This window comes from Fulvia fulva, chromosome 4 (genome assembly GCF_020509005.1).
Source record: "Fulvia fulva chromosome 4, complete sequence".
Classification (NCBI taxonomy): domain Eukaryota; kingdom Fungi; phylum Ascomycota; class Dothideomycetes; order Mycosphaerellales; family Mycosphaerellaceae; genus Fulvia; species Fulvia fulva.
In genome coordinates this window covers 4724333-4745308 of record NC_063015.1, presented here as the reverse complement: position 1 = coordinate 4745308, position 20976 = coordinate 4724333, and the positions used below count along the sequence as shown (strand labels likewise).

General features: G+C 53.1%; 10 protein-coding genes across 10 annotated transcripts; 5 read left to right on the top strand and 5 right to left on the bottom strand.

Moving 5' to 3' along the window:
* Positions 1-106: 106 nt before the first annotated feature.
* On the top strand, positions 107-1154 carry CLAFUR5_05034 (TPR repeat protein oca3; the record flags this gene model as incomplete). Its single annotated transcript, XM_047904182.1, has 2 exons — positions 107-847; positions 900-1154. 2 exons carry the CDS (start codon positions 107-109, stop codon positions 1152-1154), a joined length of 996 nt encoding a protein of 331 aa, XP_047760883.1.
* Positions 1155-1260: 106 nt separating this feature from the next.
* On the bottom strand, positions 1261-2137 carry CLAFUR5_05033 (uncharacterized protein; the record flags this gene model as incomplete). The annotated part of the gene is made up of 4 exons (XM_047904181.1): positions 1261-1876; positions 1939-1999; positions 2057-2074; positions 2131-2137. The coding sequence occupies 4 exons, from the start codon at positions 2135-2137 to the stop codon at positions 1261-1263; spliced, it is 702 nt and encodes a 233-aa protein (XP_047760890.1).
* A 565-nt stretch (positions 2138-2702) lies between these two features.
* CLAFUR5_05032 (Para-nitrobenzyl esterase) lies at positions 2703-5097 on the top strand (the record flags this gene model as incomplete). The annotated part of the gene is made up of 2 exons (XM_047904180.1): positions 2703-2933; positions 2986-5097. 2 exons carry the CDS (start codon positions 2703-2705, stop codon positions 5095-5097), a joined length of 2343 nt encoding a protein of 780 aa, XP_047760889.1.
* A 1735-nt stretch (positions 5098-6832) lies between these two features.
* CLAFUR5_05031 (uncharacterized protein) lies at positions 6833-7246 on the top strand (the record flags this gene model as incomplete). The annotated part of the gene is made up of 1 exon (XM_047904179.1): positions 6833-7246. One exon carries the CDS (start codon positions 6833-6835, stop codon positions 7244-7246), a length of 414 nt encoding a protein of 137 aa, XP_047760888.1.
* Positions 7247-7428: 182 nt separating this feature from the next.
* CLAFUR5_05030 (uncharacterized protein) lies at positions 7429-8442 on the bottom strand (the record flags this gene model as incomplete). The annotated part of the gene is made up of 1 exon (XM_047904178.1): positions 7429-8442. One exon carries the CDS (start codon positions 8440-8442, stop codon positions 7429-7431), a length of 1014 nt encoding a protein of 337 aa, XP_047760887.1.
* Positions 8443-8853: 411 nt separating this feature from the next.
* On the bottom strand, positions 8854-9258 carry CLAFUR5_05029 (uncharacterized protein; the record flags this gene model as incomplete). The annotated part of the gene is made up of 1 exon (XM_047904177.1): positions 8854-9258. The coding sequence occupies one exon, from the start codon at positions 9256-9258 to the stop codon at positions 8854-8856; it is 405 nt and encodes a 134-aa protein (XP_047760115.1).
* A 2347-nt stretch (positions 9259-11605) lies between these two features.
* Positions 11606-12665, bottom strand: CLAFUR5_05028 (uncharacterized protein; the record flags this gene model as incomplete). Its single annotated transcript, XM_047904176.1, has 2 exons — positions 11606-12501; positions 12566-12665. The coding sequence occupies 2 exons, from the start codon at positions 12663-12665 to the stop codon at positions 11606-11608; spliced, it is 996 nt and encodes a 331-aa protein (XP_047760116.1).
* A 1623-nt stretch (positions 12666-14288) lies between these two features.
* On the top strand, positions 14289-15285 carry CLAFUR5_05027 (putative proteasome subunit alpha type-7; the record flags this gene model as incomplete). Its single annotated transcript, XM_047904175.1, has 3 exons — positions 14289-14291; positions 14354-14578; positions 14638-15285. 3 exons carry the CDS (start codon positions 14289-14291, stop codon positions 15283-15285), a joined length of 876 nt encoding a protein of 291 aa, XP_047760121.1.
* A 1184-nt stretch (positions 15286-16469) lies between these two features.
* Positions 16470-18184, bottom strand: CLAFUR5_05026 (Alpha-amylase A type-1/2; the record flags this gene model as incomplete). Its single annotated transcript, XM_047904174.1, has 3 exons — positions 16470-17576; positions 17625-17795; positions 17840-18184. The coding sequence occupies 3 exons, from the start codon at positions 18182-18184 to the stop codon at positions 16470-16472; spliced, it is 1623 nt and encodes a 540-aa protein (XP_047760122.1).
* A 1246-nt stretch (positions 18185-19430) lies between these two features.
* Positions 19431-20670, top strand: CLAFUR5_05025 (uncharacterized protein; the record flags this gene model as incomplete). The annotated part of the gene is made up of 4 exons (XM_047904173.1): positions 19431-19552; positions 19610-19670; positions 19815-20167; positions 20280-20670. The coding sequence occupies 4 exons, from the start codon at positions 19431-19433 to the stop codon at positions 20668-20670; spliced, it is 927 nt and encodes a 308-aa protein (XP_047760123.1).
* Between the last annotated feature and the right edge of the window lie 306 nt (positions 20671-20976).

Below are 20976 nucleotides of genomic sequence, written 5' to 3'. Positions count from 1 at the left end.
TTTCATGTGCAACTCCATCCAGAAACTACACCCATACACCCAGCTCCCGCCGGGCATACATTGAAATCCTCCCACAATACTGGTGCCGCCATCCACAACCGCAACAATGTCCACCTCCCTCCTCCTCGCCCCACCAACCAACACCTCCCCCACATCGACCCTCGCCCTCAGCCAACTCGCACCAACCTACTACAAGTCCCAATCAGGATGGTCCCTCCCCTACCCACTCTCCCTGTTCCTCAACAACGAGTCCCAAGAAAAATGGCAATCCTACGAGAACATCCTCCTCTCCTGCCTCCGCACCGGCGACACCGAATCCGCATACCTGTACCTCGAAGAGCTCACCGACCGCTTCGGCCCCACCAACGAGCGCGTCGCCGCCCTGCGGGGATTGTATGCTGAAGCGACCGCTAAGACACAAGAGGAAGTCGATAATGTCATGAGACATTATGAGGAGATCCTTAAGGAAGATCCGACTTCTTTCGCAATCAGGAAGAGGAGATGTGCGCTATTACGGAGTCAGGGAAAGACCGCGGATGCGATTCAGGCCTTGACGAATTTGCTGGATACCTCTCCGACAGATGCAGAGGCGTGGGCGGAGCTGGGGGATCTGTATGCGGAGCAAGCGTTGTATGAGCAGGCGGTGTTTTGTCTTGAGGAGGTTCTGTTGGTGATGCCCAATGCGTGGAATGTGCATGCGAAGGTGGGAGAAGTGCTGTTATTGCAAGCGAGGGGAAACAGCGCCGCAGTGGAGCAATTGAGGACGTTGAGCGATAGTATGAGGAGGTTTTGCAGGAGTGTTGAGCTTTGTGATGATTATTTGAGAGGGTACTATGGACTTAAGCTGGTGAGAAATATGTCTTGTGTTAGAGAGGAATGGAGCGCTGACTTGACAGTAGACTACTACGCGGTTACTGGAGGCGCTGTCGAGTACGAAAAAGTCGCACACAGCAGCGTCGGATCCTGTCACCGGAGAGCTGGCACCACCCACAATCGAGGCGGTTACAAAATTGAACGAAGTCGCCACAGCAAAGCTCGCAGAGATCGTGCGAAAAGGCACAGCAGGAGAGAAAGGCTGGGATGGATACAACGCATCAGAACTGGCAGCCGCACGGGAGCTCTTAGATCAAGATACGCAGAAGATACAACGATAATCAGACATATCATTCTCTGGCCACGGCCGCCCATACGCAAGCTACTGTCGTGGTATCATCTAATCCATCACTTCCCAACGCCCGTCATAGTCTGTCCATCACCTCCTCAACTAATGGCATGCGCAAAGACCTTCTGCGCCAACTCGCTCAACATCTTCATCTTCGCCGGCTGATCCAACTCCTGGAACACACTATACACACTCTTTCCCCTCTTATCCCGGACCGCTCCCAACCTGTTTCCGGCCACGGCTCCAGCGATCGCACCAGGCACATTCGCAACAATGAACCCCATGGCACCACCACTAACTCCACCGACCAAGCTCCAGAACGCCCTAGTAGGCTGTCGATCCCCATCCGCCATCCCCTCATCCTGCATCATCTCCTCAAACACACTCCCAAACTGCTCATTACTATACCGATTCGCATCCTCCTCGTTCTTCGCCTGCCCGCCAAACCCAAACGCAGACCACGGGAAGCCTGACGGCATCGAGAAACCTCCTTGGCCGGGATGAGGCACCTCTTCATCGGCATCTGCTTGTGGGGGTGGTTGAGGACGCGAGCCGAAGCCATGGAAGGAGTTGCGGGTTACGTCGTATTCGCGGCGGCGGGTTGCGTCCGACAGGGTGTAGTAGGCGTCGTTGATTTGTTGGAATTTCTTGGTGCGGGTTGGGCGTTCGGGGGAGTCGGAGGGAACGCGGTCGGGGTGGTGGCGGAGGGCTTGTCTGGAGGGGTGAGGTCGTTAGAGAATGTAGAGAAGGGAGGGGAGGGGTGGACATGGATGTACTTCTTGTAAGCATCGCGGATTTGTTGTTGGGTTGCTTTTGAGTCGACTTCGAGGGCCGCGTCTGGTGGGTGTCAGTGGCTGCGATAACGATGCTGCTTGCACGAGGCTCTGAGCGTACAGTAATCGACCGGTGGAGCTGTGGTATGAGTTAGCCTCGTGGTGTACGCATATCTGTTGATCTCGAATGCATACCAGCCATAGCTCAAACCTGGTGGGGCTTTTTCTGGATAGCTTTAGGCTTGTTGGTGATCAGGGTTTGAGCTCAAACGGAAGGTGTGTGATATTGTGCACAAGAAGAGGGTGGTGTATCAGGCAGGTGTGGCTGTAATGCAAGGTGCAAAGTTGCTTCAGCCACGACATCCAAAAGTGACAGCTCTTCACATGCGTCCGACGTCATCACGCGTTGAATTGAAGGATTCAGGGTCTGTTTCCAGACTCCAGGGATGGTCTGGATCTTCGTCTTGCTTGCCCGCACGTCGCGAAACTCCAATGTTGTTCTTCGACATCGACAACGGGTCAACATCGTCACCTATGGACATTATCCGATGCTACCTCCATTACCGCAACGAATGCAGCTCTGATCTTACGCAAGAACGAACGAGTCTGCATGTTCAAAGACGAAGGCCAACTGAGCCAGCCAAAGGTCATGGAAGAGAGGCCTCAAGAGAAATGCGTAAACCATTGCGCGTCTCGGAGGCGGGAGCAGGAGACACATGGCCGAATTGAACCGCATCCTATCAATCTGAATGACATGATGCGTGCCTATGTCGTGGCAAGAAGTCGCGGCTGAATTCGAGCATTGGCTGTTCCGGATAAATGCTATGCTACTTCACCTTCCTAATGCACAATATCGACTACGCGGCTCACAGATCGAACCGCAATGCGGCAGTTGGACAATGTGTCGAAGCTGTGCACCATGCGTTCTCGACTCGGTTGTCAGGCCGTTCTTGCCTGAATCGCAGTGTATGGAAAGAAACATATATGGTTTGTCAAAGGTAGGTATGGCACGTTGTCGATCAACTAGAAACACTCACCAGTGCCTCAGTCATGATCTCCAAAGCCTTTTCCCCGCTGGCAATCACGCTGTTCGCCGGGCATTCGATAGCTTCAGCCAACGTCACAGTCTCCAACAGCAAGACGTCCTTGACTTTGCTCTACCAGAACAATCTCAATGCTACCGATGATGTAAACCATATCGGCGCAATTCTTCTAGGACCGACCAGACAGAATGATGCTGGAGGTGCCTGTGCTGCGGTTGGAGAGACGTTGGTCACGCAATCGACTTTGCAAAATTACAGCTCGGACTTCTACCATTCACTGGCTTACCAAGAGTACTCCGGCAACTATCGTCGTGGTCAGCAGTATCTCATCGACGGAGGTATAACAACCATCGATCAGCGGACCCAGAGCCTGAAATTCCCACAGCGGGTCAATGGCCGAGCACCTCTGCCTGTTCTCTGTACCCAGTCAAGCATTCAGAATGGACCATCGAATGCCGTGGCATCATCATCAAACAGGCTGTCCGTTTCATCCAACGGCAATACCTTCGTGGGCATTCGCAACAAGAAGTCCTTTCGCTTTGTTGGGATTCCGTACGCCGACCCAACGCAGCGCTTTGAATACTCCACCCTCTACAGCAGCACTGGACAGACCATTCACGCAACAACTTACGGCGCCGATTGTGCACAGGCGTACGACTCAAGCAGTATGGAAAATTGCCTCTTCTTAAACATACAGAGTCCGTACATTCCCAAGGCTGGCTCGCATTCGAAGCTGCGACCTGTCCTCTTCTCCATCCATGGAGGCGGCTTTACAGGAGGCAATGGCGGTTCCAGCAGCGGCCTCGACTCCGGTAATCTTGCTTCTCGCGACGACATCGTCGGCGTCGAAATCAATTATCGTCTCTCTACCTTGGGCTTCCTCGCGATACCTGGTACTGACATCAAGGGTAACTTTGGCATTGGTGACCAGGTGACCGCGCTCCGCTGGGTCAAACACAACATAGCCGCATTTGGTGGCAACCCAAACCACATCACCATCATTGGTGAAAGTGCTGGAGCTGGCTCAGTGCGAGCACTTCTCGGCTCGCCTCCAGTCATTAACGAGAACCTCATCGTGGGTGCCGTTGCACAGTCCAACCTTGGTGGTGGCGTGACACTCGGTCTGAAGAGCAATTATGGCACTACCTACAGCTCATACTATACCATCAACCAGTCTTACGCTGTTGCTGGTCAGCAGATCTTCGCAGCAGCCGGCTGCAATCAGACGACAGTTGATGCACAAATTGAATGCCTGAACACAGTGCCGGCTCAGACTCTGGTCAACCTGCCGACCGTTGCCCGCTACGTGGTTCAAGACGGCTACTATGTGGACACGGAACAACTCATCGTGTCTACAAAGAACTCAAGCACAGCACATATTCCGGTCATCTTCGGAACAACGGCAAACGATGGCGCTTCCTTTTCAACATATCCAAGGACCCCCGCTACATCTGAGCTGAACGGCATCATGCAGTCCCTGGGTATCAGCGCAGCATATGCTCAAGCCATCATCGACAGTGGCCTTTTCCCATTCTACGACACCGGCAACCTGACCCTTGATTCCTTCAATGTCTCTCAGCGCGTAGCCACAGACACGACATTTCGCTGTATAGACGAAGCGACCGTTTATGCGGGCTCGCAGTCTGGAGCCTTCCGCTCAGCATATTACTACACCATGGACCGCACCTACGAAGGCTACGATCCCAATAATCTCGGTCTCAGCGGTCTATCTCAAGGTCCCATATCGCCTTCTTATCCAAATGGCGATCCGGAACTCCCATATTTCCGCCTCCATGGCGCAGACTTGGGGTTCACATACGGCAATCAGAACCCTCTGAGGGACGAAAAGGATCTGCTAGCCAGTCAACTCATCAGTGGGTACTTTGCACAATTTGCTAAGACCGGTGACCCAAACCCCGACTTGGAGTATCTACGCGTGAGAGGATATACGGATGCGCTCGCTGCGGTGCAAGATAGTGGGAGGTGGGAGCCTATCAGCAGCCAGAAGGGACCGACGAAGACTTTGGACTGGCGAGCAAAGACTGCAGAATTCCCGGATCTGGAGCAGTGTGCTTGGCTGAATTATACCATTTTGTATTATCTGGACGGTGGTTCGTAGGTTGTTTCAAGACAGCTAAACATATGGCAAGAGAAAGGCTAGCCGATGTCTTTGGGCTCGGCTAGCCTACTAGCTTGTGAACTTCTCTTGCTGTCTTCAGCTTCGCACGAGTGCTCTTGTAAAACCCCGCTGCTTTTGCTCCTTTTCAGCGTTTTCACAGCACAGAGACCATCATCATGTCGAACAACGAAAACATGTCTACTACGGAACTGACAGCAAGCTTCCAAGAAATCGAATTGGCACCGTCGACACCATCGACACCATCGGAGCCAACTCCCGCCATCGCCTGCGACTATGGCGCCTACCGCTGGACATCCGTCTCCTAATCTATGATCGGATAACAGTACTGAATGACAACACCGAGTCCATCCGCAAGCATTGCAGGTGTCAATACCAGGACAAAGGCAAATATCGACCGCTTTTGTGTCGTTGCAGGTGCTCCGACCGAAATATGCATTGGCTTGACTCTGCCTTTGAGGGTGTCGCGACCACTCGTCACGATGCGAACACGTTGATGAACTTATTCGACGCTTTCCCTGTCCTCTCGCCGGATGCTTTACGAGCGTTCTGCTTTACAGGTCGGGCGCCGCTGGAGCCGCCGCGGTACACACGGCGGGGACCGAGGTGGTATACTAGCAGAACTGAGCCAACGAGACCCGACTTTTGCGCAATTGTGCTGTTACTTAGCAGCACGCAGTTCCACGACTACCAGGCGCATGTTGTCATGGACTTGAAGATGTGTGAGAAGAAGGATGCTTGCAACCTTCTTCGCTTCGTGGTCGGTTATTTCAAAATGCCGAAACTTAGGCTGAGGCTTCACTGGACGCGGTTTGACCGTCGTCCAGGGTGTAGGCAACTGCAGCGAGAATTGCGAGAGACTGCCCAAGTCCTGAAGTGGGTAGGCGGTGGGTTGCAACTTTATGTCACAAATCACCTTTGCTGCGAGGGCTACGTGGATCCACTGCAACCGCCTTCTGATAACATGGACGCAAAGCTTGTCGGGAGAGATGTTGTCTGCGATTGGTGCATTTGAGCTCGACTAACGACGACTGCTATTTGGAAAACACGCAGAGACATAGCCTCAAGGGATAGTAAAGGATCCATTGCGGTGTTGCGAAGCACGAAGAAGCGAGAGCTGAATCATCAGCTGAAAGCTGTAGCGAAGTCGCTAGAAAACTCAATAGGGCTGGAGGATCAGCATACCAGGTGCGATTCACGCATCTGAGATGCATTCCTGGACACGCACAGACTCTGTGTTCCTCGCTCCCGCTTTGCATTCACGAAGAGTGGACCTTTCCATCCTGGCCGCAATGTATGCCACGGACGCCGAGGCTCAGCTCAAGACAACTTGGTATAGCTGCGAGAGTGTCAGCACTATGTATGCGGTCACGCTGGGTCGTAGCAGGTCCAGGATCGCTTTTGGCGAGTAGGGCATCTACGAGGACCAAGTCTCGACGGAGCGGGTGGTCACACCGTATACTGCTTTGAGCTACGCAGCTTCGCCGATCCCGTGTTGTTCTGGTATAAGAACTCAGCCCAATACCTCACACAATACTCCTCTCATCACCAAACAACAGCATCTCAACAACCAAAACAACCCAATACACCATTTCCTCGTCTCTTTTGTGTTTCCTTGGTCCCATCTTCGACATATCGCTACCCATCTCGCTATACACACCAAGTCAACACACGAATCCAACCAACACATCACCTCACCAGCCGCAATCCAGGAATCATGTTCACCACCAAGACCATCCTCGCCCTCTCCGCCGTGGCGATCACTACCTTCGCAGCACCAGCACCAGTTCTCACCACCCAGACAATCACTGCAACGCACGACTTCGGCGCTGGCCCAACAGCGTTCAGCTGGACCACAATTTTCACCGTCACCCCAGCTGGCGGTGTTGCTCCAACTCCAATTCTAGCCAAGCAAACGGTTGGCGAACCAGTCAAGCCTGAGGAGACAACGGTCGTGGGTGCTCCAGTCAAGGTTGAGCCAACTCCCATCGTGGTTCCATCACCAAGCAAGCCGACTGAGCACTTGACGACTCAGACTATTACTGCTACTGCGGACTTTGGTGCTGGTCGTGTGCCGTTTACGTGGACTACGACTTTCCCTGTTGCGCCTACTCCTCTGCATGTCGCATAAAGGGTGAGGAATGGACCATGAGAAATGATGATGATTTGCATGGCATATTCGTTCCGGACGGGATCTTGCATGGCGTTAGGTTTGACGAGCAATATTGTTGGTCGCTTGGGTTTGGGTCTGGTTTGGATTCGTAATGTGTACAGCCTCTTCATAGACATGAACATAAAATACTCGACGCTCCTTCAATCCTCCTCCTCCGCGCTCCACTCTCCCCCTGTCATCAATTCTCCCTCCCCATCCCACGAAATCTCACACCACTTCTTTTCTTCCTCACGTCCCCTCAGCCACCTCGCCGCAACCTCTCCCGTTCTTTCTCTGACTCCCCTCGCCGCCTTCTTCGGCCTACAAGTCATGCCATGATCCGCACCCCTCACGACACAGATCCAACTCCTCGCTTTCATATTCTTTTTCAAATCCCTCAGCATCTTCAAGTCACACATCTTATCCTCCGACCCGATCATAAACAACACATCAACCCCTTCAGGCCAATCCAGCAAAATCTGCTCCCTCCTCTCCGGCTCCCTCTTCTCACCCTGGGAACCAGCCATGAGAGGATAGGATATGAGGACGAGCGCCGCAGGCGTTTCTCTCTCTTCTGATGACAGTTCGAGGGTGGCGAGGACGGCGGCGCGGGCGCCCATGCTTCGACCTCCGAGTGCAAAATCAATCTGATCAGACTTGCTCCGCTCGTGCTCAAGAACTGTATGGAATGCTTTCACGCGATTCTTGAGATTCATAGAGCCTTGGAAGGATGCTATGGGCGAACTCTGGCCGAAGCCGCGAGCAAAGTCACGACATGCTGGAGAGTCGATTCCGCCGCCTGCGCCGTGGGTGAAGACTAGAGCTGGAGGAGCTTTGGGGTTGCCTTGAAGTTCGCAACACATGGTTTTGGGCTCGAAGGGAATGGTGGAGTAAACTATGGAGTCTTTGAGGCTGCCGTCTTCATTTTCTTGCGATAAGGTGGTATCTGCCGAGTCTTGGTGGTCATCAGCTTGCTCGTCATCTTCCTCCGTCTCCTCATGTCCAGCGTCTTGCGTCTTCTTCGCTTTCTTGCGTGGTGGCATGATGTTCAATACATACTCCAACACGTTGTACCTTTGTACTTCACCCACGAGGTGCATGATCGACAAGGATCTCGGCTTAAGTGACGTCAAATCCCTGTCGATCGACAGCCACAAGTCTCGTTCGCAACTCATATTGACGAGAGTCAAGTCTCAAGCCAGATCGTCGTGATCTTCAGGAACATCTTTGTTCATGCAATCAGAAAACGGTCTGCTACGCTGCTGCGATTCTGCCCAACCTGGCGAAAAGACAGCCGTTAGCGGCCGTGTGACGCGTGCGAATCACCACTGTTGCAAGGACTTCACTTGCTCTACTGTATTTGATGGTTTTCGAGTAGACTGTTCTTTCATATCCTGTGCTCTCTGTACGTTTGGGCTACTGTAGCAGTCCGGGGACCATGCCTGCGCCTTAGAGATCTACCCACCAGCTTCTCACAATCGCTTCCTGATCTGGTCTGTCGCTTTTCGTCGCGTCCTGTACTGCAGTATCACGAGTCAACCTCCCATCCTCTTCAGCGCATCAATCATGTCTGGAACATACCATCTTCACCGCGGCTTCATATCCACCGACCCATCCTGCGACTGCTCATCCATCTCGCTGCTGCTAGCCCTCGAGTCGACACGATCATGCTCGCCTGCAGCGCCGCTCATCATATTACCACCAAGACCACTGCGCGGATACTGAACTGGATGCTGCACGGCACCTGGCCGCTTAGGAACAGCGCCCTCCACGGGGAGCTTCTTAACCTTAGGGCCGGTAGGTGGCTGAATGCCTTGGAAGGACCACTTCTGCGCGGTCGGCTTGAGAACCGGCTTGTTGGCAGTCGCGGTAGCAAGCGGGGTGTTCGTGGTGTAGGTCGGCTCCTTGAACCACTCGTCGTCGTCCTCGAAGGAACGCGCGGCTTCGAAGCGGCGGCGGTAGGCCTCGAGTTCGGCGGGTGTCATCGTCATTTGTTGGTGCTGCTTGTGGTATGCGAGTGTAAGGATGTGACGTGTTTGCTGGTGGAGTGTTGCGTGGTTTTATGCTTGCTTGTTTGCGTGTGAGATTTGTCGCTGGACGGTGGATGGAAGCGAAGGTCTCGAGTAGTAGTTTCCACTGAACGTGGTTTCTTCAACTGGAGAGACGTTCACGGAAAGAGCCGCGTGTGTCCACAAGCATCTCAAACATACAAGCCCGCTCGGTGCGTCTATATCGGACTCCCGCACCGTTGGGACGTCGATTTTGAAAGAATTGGGAATGACCCAGAGCATACTCATTGAGAGACATGCCTTCATAGGCTTACTGCTATAAGCTTTGCTGACGAGCCACAGACCTCGATTTCTCTGGACAAACGCAGCCACCGCCGCATTTCCATCGACCTCGCCGATCTCAACGCACTTGGAGTGCCCAGAGTACCTTTGACATCGTGGAAAGCATCGAAGGAACGCTTGCACCGCGCTTCTACCTTGAAGCCAGTGCTGTGCAACAGCACTGGAACCAATCTGGCTGGCATGAGACCAGTGCCTCGTGTGGGCAGCCGCCTCTTCCCTCATGGGTCCCTGGTAACAACGCCCAGCAGCCTGTTGCAAACTTGCAAGCTTGCAATGTCACCTCAAAGACACTGGCCAATGGCTCCGATCCACCCTTTGCTGATAGAGATGCGGAACCCGCTCAAGCCACGTCACGGTAGCTTACTTCTTTGACGTACACCTTCAAGTTTTGGGTCCGAATCGAGTGCCCTCATATTGTGGTCTTTGAAATCATAAATTGTCGGGTTCTGCTGCCGCACGACATTCTCAAGCGATGTAGCTTCATCTTCGAGGCCCTGGTGGCGAAGAATGTATGCCGCTCGTAGTATGTCCCTTATAAATGCATTACGCGCACCATGTTTGCCCTCAGACCACAGACGGCTCTCACCTTCGGCATGGTCATTTCTGTATCTGATGGAAGGCCGGGCATCCGGCGAGGTTGGATGGTACAGTAGGACGCGAGAACTTGCTTCCTCCAACACCGAAGGGTGGCCATAGAGTAATGAGAAGCAATCGTGATACTGCCGAAAGAGGTTCGGATCGTATACTGGGCATCTTTGTCGGAACAGAATTCTGTTCAGAACTACAGAGCTTCAGACCAGAGGTAATTCCTGGCGCCTGTGCCCGGAGTATATCCTTACTGCTTTGAGGAAGCAACGCAGTGCAGGCTCAGGGCTTCCATCTGGTGTCCACTGATAATGTGCAAATGTCAAGCCGCCAAGTACCGTATGTCGCCAATGACGTTCACTCGTCTTAGGCGTGATCTCCAACCTAAAACATCAAGGAGTCAGTACATCCTATTGACGAGAAGCCACAGAGCTATGCAATCGCAACAGAGCTAGCAGTCTCTCTTACCACGACCCTATCGGACCTGCTGTCGTGCGCATTGTCGTGCGTATAAGACGTGTAAGTGTGACACTACTAACTCTGGCACAACTGTATGAACTCTCTAAGAATTGATTACCACTGCCAGATATACTGGTCGGCGCCTTCTCCGACGATTGCCCAAGATAGCATGTTGGCGAAACTTTTGTGCAACATTGCCGTTGTCAATTCTTCAGAAGGCTTGCTCCATAGCCAAGCCAGTATCTTTCCGCCAGCTTTGGTCTTCCGCAGTGAGGCACGTTGTTCTTCCAGTGGAAACCATTCAAGGTCCTTCCTCCTATGCTCCAGTACCGCGAGGGCATCTTCTCTTGTTGCTACATCGGCTTTGGCTCGCTTCATGAACTCATCGATATCGAGGCGTGGACCAGTGGGCACGAAGCATCGGTCCTTAGTGAATGGATTGTTGTAGAGCGAAGGGGCAGATGCCACGAAGGTGCGGCATTGCGGTTGATGACGGGGTCGCGGAAGCCATTCTATCGATCGCAACGGTGAGGCAGCATCTTCCGCAGCACGTAGAGCGCGCAGCAAGGTCTTGTTGCGAAGCATGCGTGGAGAATACAAGAAGCAGTGCGAGAGATGTATCGAAGGACAAACATTGGGAAGCCACCGAAACTCAAATCGCGTGAGATCCCTGTCGGCTCGTGAAGCTTCACCCATGCCCGGCATGGAGTGCCACTAGTTCTATCGCTGTGCTCGACGCAAGTATGATACATGTGGTATGCAAGAACATGTTCGACAATTAAGTGAAAGAGAAGAATTTGAGATCAATCAATGCACCTATCTGCCCTCAAACGATGACACACAAGTGCCTATACACAAACGAAACAATCTCGGGGTAGTCCATAAACATCATCCGCGCCATTTCAATGCTTCTGTACACACTCCATGCCCACGTATGAGCATCTCACAGCTCCATATCCATACTATCGTCCCCACTCACAGGCCCATGCATCCCACGAAACTGTTGCTGATTCATCCTGTCCCAGTCCGCATGACACCTGATCTGCTCAATCATGCCATACTGATCCTCCATCGAAGCTTGCTGAACTGTAGCTTCGTAGCTTGGTGCAGACCACAGCCCTGCTGCTGCATAGACTGGCTCCACTGCACGAGACGATGCTGCAGCGATCTCGTAGCCGTTGACGATGTATGGCTCCGCCTCAACTGGTTTGATCGTTACTGTTCCCGCCGAGATGCTCGCCGATCGCATTCTCGTTGGCTCAGGTACGAATGTGTCAAACATATGCTCCTCCTGACGCACCGACCTTTGTTGCATCTGTTGTTCGTACCTATCCCGCGCGGCATGCTCCTCCTTCTCGACGCTGCCTTGAGCCCAGTGTTGATGCAACTGCTGCTCGTGAGGGTATGATGGTGGTGAGATGCGCCAGAGTTCGAGGAGGCGGAGTCTCTGCTCGTAGTCAGCGTTCAGGAACAGGTTGACTTGGTTAGGCAAGAGTGCGGAAGGATCGATGCTGTTTTGTCGAAGCATGTCTGCCATGGCATCCGGCATCAAGGCCTCTCGATACGGGGGCGGAGGACTCTGCGCTGGCTCAGATTGAGTCTCGGCTCGCATGTGTGCTGTGTTAGGAGTGTAGTGTGCCGAGGCGAAGTGGATTGGAGAATCGACTGTCTTCTCGCTGACCGGCTGCACCTGCTCCACGACTTGAGATCGATGCTGTGGTTGTTGGAGGTGCATGCTCTGCGCGAAGAGCTGCGCCAGCTCGTCCTGCTGATTGACATTCATGACGCCTTTACTTTCGCCGACAACCTCTGCCCCTCGCTGTCTGACACCGCAGTGTGCTGTAGGTTAAGTGGTCAGTCGGGAAAGGGAGGAAGGGACGGCCTGCGTAGAGGCCAGGCTTACTGCAGATATGTTGCTGTTCGCGAACAGTTCCTGTGTATTGAACAGGTGTGTTGTAATTGCAAGAATCACAATAGTGCACCAATATTGGCCAGCCTAGCATAGATTCCGTAGCCCAGAGCCCAAGTCGTACAGTCCTCTCCAGTATGCACGCTTGTTCCAAGTGGCCAAAAGTCCTTCTTGTGGTCCGTCCCGGAGAGCTGGAAAATAGCACAGATGCTCAAAGGAAAAGGAAGCAGCGGAATCGTCAATAGCACTCCCTTTCCTTCTCTCGTAGGCGGTCTCTCGTCGATACAACCTGCTTTGGCTTCTCAACAAGAGATCGGCTTCGGAGTAGGTCTGGTGATGCTAATGACTCAAAAAGCAAAGCAGCGTCAGGAATCGAGACTCCTGTGGTCTCGTGGCTTGTTCTTCTTCTTTGTCGGGATTCTTTGAATTGAGGCGTACGAAACTGCTATCGAGGTGAGTTTCTATCTAACAGCACACGGTGGGAAGGAGAAAAGGAGGAGAGGTCAAGCGAGGTGGAGAGTATATGTACGGTGTGCGGCAGGTGAGGGAGCAGGTGTGAGACACGTTTTAAATCTGGCGCTACGGAGATGCGCCGGGGGTAGGTAGGTCACTTGCTGATGCCCAAGAAGAAAGAGCCCACCTGCTTGTTAAGCCACGCTCCACTCTGACCAAACCGCCCAAAACAACTGGTGGGATTATGTTCATTTCTGAAGGTGTTGTTCTATCTCTCTATTCACATCCACACCACCTTGTTCTTCGTTCTGCTGCGTCGATAGTCACAATGTGTATCTACTGCGTTCTTCTGACCCCTGCTGTGGTAGTTCTCAAGCAGCCGTTCACACCGGTCCAAGTCCTCCTTGGATAAGAGCTGATCTGGTCCGGAAGGTGGAGGTTCTGGAAGGTGATATGGCTGTCTTGAGCCTGCAGTGTCCAGAGCATTGCGCACCTGATGCCTTGTGGGTGCGAAGAGCGGTTTGAAGGTCTTAACAAGGTCTCTTTGCGAGCACTTGATGCCCTTAAGTCTGCAGTAGTGATAGGCTCCTACTATCTGATTCTTTTGAGGTGTTGAAAGGTGTTTGGTCATCTTGCAGTAGCTTCTCCAATCCAAGAAACAGGTGAAAAGTTTGCGACGGTAGCATGCGACAACAACACCACATATAGCCAATCCAAGCACGACAATTTGTTCAGTGATGTATCCAGATACGTATATAGATTTGCTGGTTGCAATGGGCCTGATATTGGATAAAGAAAACACGATTGAAGATTTGGTGTTGTTTTTTGGTGGAGGTGGGCGCTTTGGTCCGTATGACGCGTGTAAGCGTAGGAGACTTGATCTGGCGGAGGCGGTGACTGGATGTGTAAGGTTGTTCCGAGCAGAACGAGTGGCATATTGCCTGTACTCGATCGGTCAGGAGGGCAGAAACAAGTTGAGAGTGTTGTGCTAGAGAATAGTTAGTGTTTCAAGTCGAGGAAGTCACGATCGCTGATGCATCAGCCACAAATTATGTCAGCCACTTCTGCGAGGCAGCTACGACCGCGTAGAGCTACGAACTACGAACATCTGTTTGTGCTCGATCAATCCATCAACATCACCACCTCTCTCTTACGCAACGAATAGAGCTCTGTCTCATTCTCAATCCAGCGCCGCTACACTCAAGTACACCAGTTCGCAACACACCCGACCTCGACCCAATCACACACCTCGTAACCTCCAGCCATGGTCAGTGAAGCTCTGGAAACACATCAACATCACGTGCTGCATCACGATACTAACAATCATAGACCTCGATAGGTACAGGCTACGATCTCTCCAACTCCGTCTTCTCGCCCGATGGCCGCAACTTCCAGGTCGAATACGCAGTGAAGGCGGTAGAGAATGGTGGCACCGCGATTGGTATACGGTGCAGGGATGGCGTTGTGCTCGCATTAGAGAAGCTGGTCACCAGCAAGCTGCTCAAGAAGGACGCGAACAAGCGGATAGCTACAGTCGACCGGAATATGGGAGTGGTAAGTGGCACGATGGAATCCCGTGACAGACTGGCAAACATGCTGACTATATATCTTAGGTCCACTCCGGCCTCTTACCTGATGGCAGACACTTTGTATCACGCGCGCGCGACGAAGCATCAAGCTGGCGCAGCACATACAAAGCACCAATTCCAGTCTCTTCCCTCGCGAACCGCATGGGCGCCTACGTCCAAGCCTACACTCTCTACTCATCAGTACGACCATTCGGCATTACAGCAATCATCGGTGGATGGGACGCAGAGACCGAGGTGGATGTCGACGGCGCCGTTGGCAGTGGACCAAAGTCCGGCTCAGGCGGCAAGACGAAGGGTGTGAAAGAGGGCGGACCATACCTATACATGATCGAGCCATCAGGTCTGTACTGGGGATACTACGGTGCCGCAACAGGCAAGGGCCGACAAGCGGCCAAGGCGGAGCTGGAGAAGCTGAAGCTGGATCCCAAGGACGGCGAATGCATCAGCCTGGAGGAGGGAGTCAAGGAGGCGGCGAGAATCATCTATGTTGCGCACGAGGACAGCAAGGACAAGGACTTCGAGCTGGAGCTGACTTGGATCAGCGCAGTCAACGGACCGACCAAGGGACGGCATGAGGAGGTGCCCAAGGCGCTTCGCGAGGAGGCCGAGCGACTCGCTAAGGCTGCGCTGGAAGGCGACGATGACGAGGAAGATGGCAAGATGGAGGAGTAAAGATGTGCGATACTGTAACATTAGAGCCGCTGCATATGCTGCATAGATGGACAGTCCCGCGCAGGCCAAGGCGCAGAGACGCAGCCTGGCAATAGCATGAAGCTGAATACGGCTTTACGTTCATGGTATGTTTGAGACCCGTCCTGTCAAAATCTAGTCCGATGCGGACGTTTCCTAGTGTCTTCAGAGCACTGGCCTATGACATGACATGCAGCTCCTACTCCAACAACGCGGACTTGCCACGCGACTGAGCAGCACCTTCTCAATATTGTAAGCACTACTATCTGGCGCTATTGACGAGACGCATCTGCTTCACTGCACTTCGACTCGTGCCCGAGTGCGCATATTGCCAGCTGCTCTTCCCGCCGCTCCAGCGTCGCTCCTGCCGCATGAAGAACCCATGTCGGACAGCAGCACATGAGGGCAAGATATGACAGCGCTCTGTTGGACCGCTTGCACAACAGCCAAGACACATGCCCCTCGAAGGATCACCATGATGGTGTGCCGATAAGTCATCAAATCTCCTGAAAGCTTTTGAAGAAGTCGACCGGGTAGACCGACCAGTACAAGATACCACCTGCACTCATTCTTGCGCAATCCTCTGTGCTCACCACGCTGTGTAGACAGTACGTCTCATCCGCCCTGACATGTGCTGACAGTGAAAGTTCTCCCCGTCATCAGCCCAGAGGCCCGCTGCAGGTTCGCTGTCCTATACTTCGATACATGCCGGCTAGACACTCAGCTCCAGCTATAAGGTCCGCAGTACAGCTGAGGAGCACACGCGAAAACGCAGCTGGGGTGTACATGTACTTGACGTGTACATGCAGCTGCGTGGGCAGTATGCATGTCAGATCTAAAGGCTGTGGTGGAACCTCGACACGCACGATGTGCAGGACGTGCAGGATGTGAAGGATGGAGTGCATGGCGGTTATGCGATGTGGACGACGTCTTTGTAGGCATCGGAACAGAGAGCGTCAAGTGATAGCTGAACCACATCACCCATCTTGTAATGCATTGAAGTGCGTTCGATCAAAGAGGCCACCCAACAAGACCGAAACTAAATAACTTATGTCGTAACATCATTATGTCCAAGTATGCACACACACGACACGAGATCATGCCAGCATCGCCCGACGTACTTCCATCCAGCACTCCCCAACTTTCATCTCCAACACTCCCTCTCCTCACCTCCCACAAATTCCACTCCCTCCCAAACTTGCACTAGGATAAAACACCTTTGGCCTGCCCTGTGTAATCGTCACCCCAAGGTTGCCTCTACTGTCCGCTGTACTTTCCACACAATTTAGAATCTCCATAACCCTCTGTCCATTCGTGAAGCCTGAATTTCCCGCCCCAACCGTGATCGTTGCACTTGCTCCAGAGGCGCCGCGATTACTGTAGACCGAGACGATTTGTCTGTTGTTGAGTCCCTTACGCATCACGATGGTGCGGGAATCGCTCTGGATGGGCCATGCGTTGTACGTTAGGTACGCCGAGTCTTGCCTTGCGGCCCAGGAGCGGATGCCGTTGAGTTTGCGGATGTGTAGGTAGAATTCTGAGTTCTGGTTGTAGCCCGACTTCCAGAGTTGTTCACGATTGGCAGGGACGCCGCCACCGTTGAATTTCTGTTCCTGGCCTTGGTATACGATCGGTATTCCATCTGCAAGGAGTTGGAACGCGATGGCGTTCTGGATGAGGGAATTGTCGGAAGTTATGCTCGGGAATCGATTGTTATCGTGGTTCTCCAGGAAGGAGCCCATCAGTGTAATGTCCCTGCAGACGCCACCTTTCATGGTGTTGATGCCATTGACGAGGTTGGAGATGCTTCCGCTTGTGCTTTGGAAGGCTTGCGTGATCCAGTAGTAGGTTGGGTAGTTCATCAAGCCGTGGAGGTAGTTCTGGTAGGGGCAGACGACGCTCGGGCTGTCGTGCCAGACTTCGCCGAGGGTGTGGATGCCGCCAGCGGCTGCTTGGAATCCTGCCCAGAAGCCTTGGTTGATTTGGTAGGCTGTGTCGATCCGCAGGCCATCGATGGAGTAGTTGGAGACTAGTTGGCGGATCCAGGTGTTCCACATGTTCTGGACTGTGGAGTCTTCTGTTCGGAGGTCGGGGAGGGAGACGGTGTTGGAGCCGATCCAGCATTGTTTGATGCTTGTGTCGTTGTTGTAATCGATATCGCAGGGATTGTGATAGTATGACCTTTGGTTGAAGGGTCGGAGTTGGCTGTAGTCGACGTTCGCTCGGGTGGAGACACTGCCCATGTGGTTCGGGACGACGTCGACCATGAGATACTATGAATTGTCAGTATATGAGACAGTCTCAGTGAGCTGTTGCCATACCATTCCCCTGGAATGCAAGGCGCTAGATAGTGCCTTCAGATCATTCGCAGTGCCGAATCTGGGGTTCAGCTTGTAGACGTCGTTTGCCCAGTAGCCGTGGTATGAATTGCCATCTCCAGTAGTTGCAATGGGGTTCTGTACAACAGGCGATATCCAGACCGCTGTGAAGCCCTACTGACGTTAGTGAGGCTCCTTGTTTCGACACGTTGACCTACCATGTTCTGTATGTATCCGAGGCGGTTGATCAGGCCCCGCCATGTGCCACCACAGTATTCATTGAAATCGCATGCTGCAGATGTTGAACCATCCGTCCTCGCGAAGCGATCCGTCATGACCTGGTAGATGGACTGAGCTCTCCATTGTGCTGGTGTAAGGCCGTCTACCAGAGACGCGATCGATATCAAGGCATACAATAAACAGAGCATGGTGGCCATGTCGGATCCGCGAATGAGGATGAGATGTGTGGAATGAAAGAAACATTGACGATACCTCCCTTCATTATATGGTTCCTTGTCGTACCGCCCAGATGGAGGGCACGCACTCTGTTGTTCCCGCTGCATGGCGTCAAAAGTTACAGCTGAACATTGTGACTTGATCCTGTCCGATAAAAGGCTCGCGATGTTGCATATGCTTTGCTACCTGACAGCGTTCGCCCCGCCATGTTTGGCCTCATGATCGCATTGCTGTCAGCCTGCTACACCTGCATACTGCACATCATGTCAGCTTCAGGAAGGAAACACATCGGCTAAGGCAGAGCAGATGCCGTCGAAGTGTAAGGTCGTTGTATGGTTCGGCTTGATGTGAGGATGGCGGCGAGATTGCTTCCTATTTGCTGACCCGCCATGTCCGAAAGACGATTCGTCAAGACTTTGTTTCACTCAGGAGTGTTCCTCGGGGCATCCATCTCCGTCAGGAATGCAAGTGCCAAACCGGCGGGTCTTTCGAACTCAAAGAGGCTGCTGGACATGCTGTGCAACGTGAACTTCCACCTGTCGCAGAGCGATGAAGCAAGTTCACATGTCGGAGTAGCGACTTTGCCGTCCAGCAATCCTCCTCCGAGCGTCATCCTGTGTCCACGGTCAAGCCATGGGAGGGCGGTCCTGCGATGCGATTGCATCTTATACATGCAATGCAATCTTCAGCAGCGGTAGGCACATCCCTGCCGCTCGTGCATGACTGCCGCTACCAAGAGCGGGGAGATGTGCATCTTGCCAGAGCGCCGAACGTGGTGATGCAGCAGAGGTCACAAGCACATGCAGACCCACGGCGTGTCTGGCATGAGTCGTGCGCCAAGTCGAGAGCTGTTGGCCATGGCTGATGTTGCTTTGTCTGTTCGGCAAGCAAAGTGGTAGTTCGGCCATGACAGTGATACCAGTACTCGGGACGTCGTCGTCTTCAGCAGCATGCTGTTTCATACATGTTCGGAGGAGCGCAAAAGTGAAGAGCCTCAAGCCATTGCGTAGCCCGTCTGGCCATGTCGGAACCCATTGGCAGCTTGCGATTTCTTCGAACAGGGCCGACAACCGGCGGCGAAGCCATGCTGACGGCGTTGAACACGCAATTGACCGATGGATGTTGAGGATGAAGAGATGAAACAGGAAACAACCTGAACGCAGCCATGGCATTGGCGTCCCACGGACCGTGCGCAAAACCCTGACCTGATCAACATCCTGGTAGCACATCAACATCTCAACCTCACTCATCGACCTCGGCACGGCTCATACTGAGCGGAAAGTACAGTAGCCACTATCGACACAGCCGCGTCCGAACGATCGCGACATCTCTCTAGCGGATCAAGCGGTTGACATGCCAGATTTGGACTCTCTGGATGACAGGCTCGCAAGCCTGAACGGCCACATCCCAAGCCACGAAACCGGCGACAAAGATCGGCTTATAGAGCTCAAGCAAGAGGCGTTTCCTGATGACGAGTCACTGAAGATGATGGCATGATGGGCTTGAAGATTATGGCTCAACAGATGGCTTAGGTCAGCGAGTGTGAAAGAACTGGACGTTTCCGTGCAATGCCTCTCTTTGAGATACGTTCTGGTACGCGCTGCTGATAGCCTGGACTTTCAACTACAGCGTCTCAAGCGGCTCGTTGCTGTTGCTTCACCGAATCTTGGTCGCATATGACGTGATGGTGGCGCGCAGCAAGATCAAAGGCAGGGCTCGTATTACTTCGACACTCAGGCCGAATACCAACTCGACCCACAGCCAGTGATATCTGACGATGATGAAGAAGAAGATCTAGCACGAGGGGATGATGAGGCCTCCGAGGTCGACCAAGGCGCTTACGATGGCCAGTTCGATGTTGCTCAACAGCAAGCGGAGCATCGTGCAGCCATCTTGCATCGAGAGCTTGAGATTGAAGTGGAGAACGAGAATGATCTTCACATGGCGAACGGCGTCGATGAGGCCATTCGCCGTGCAGATGACTTTCGACGTGACCTGTTTTTCGGAGACGAGACTGACTGGCCCGAGGCGGAAAAGATGGATCTCGACTTGATCGACACCTCACGCGATTACCATGGCGATCAATCTATGTACGAACACTTCGCCAGGACTGGGGAGATGCTCTCGGATGATGAGGAAGAAGGGGACATCGAATTCGCAGCCTACAATGTCCGAGCATGACGATGCTGCGGAACAGGCAAGCGGTACTCCTGATGCCTACGGCTGGTACTTGGGCGAGGACGGTCAACCACAGCGTGTCTCGCTCGGATTCGATGACGAAGATCGGGATGCAGAGTCACTGATGGATATGACTGATGTCGGCGATGTTCTGGAGGAGCCGCTAGACGAAGCGGACGCAACCGAGAATACTCAAGCAGAAGAGATGGCAGGAAAGAAAGACACGACTGTTGCTGACGATGATTCAGAGGACATTGCAGAGGGTAAGCCCGGGCCCAACGATGCGCCACCTGTACCAGGAACGCCAGTTGAAGTGCCCAAGGAAAGCCTGGCCGACCGAAGACGATCAGACCGCATCGCCGCGTTGTCCTCCAGCCCAAGATACACCGGCACGCGGATCCGCACGGGACTATGAAGCGCGAGGTAATGGACTGTACCGGCGGATGGAAAGTACACACAATAGCAGATGGCAAGATGTCTTGATGGTCTACTTCACTTGAAGCTTGACACCGTGCTGAAAAGCCTGTAGCTACATGTGACAATATCTACCTGACCCTTTGTCCAGCCACAACAGAAGCCCAATGTCCTTGTGACCCGAGAATAGCTTCATTGTAATCTCATTGTCCGTATGGAACAATGGCGACACATTCAATGTCCAGTTTCTACGTGCAAACGGGTGACGTCGCTAACCACTACCACCAAAGCAACATCATCACACACT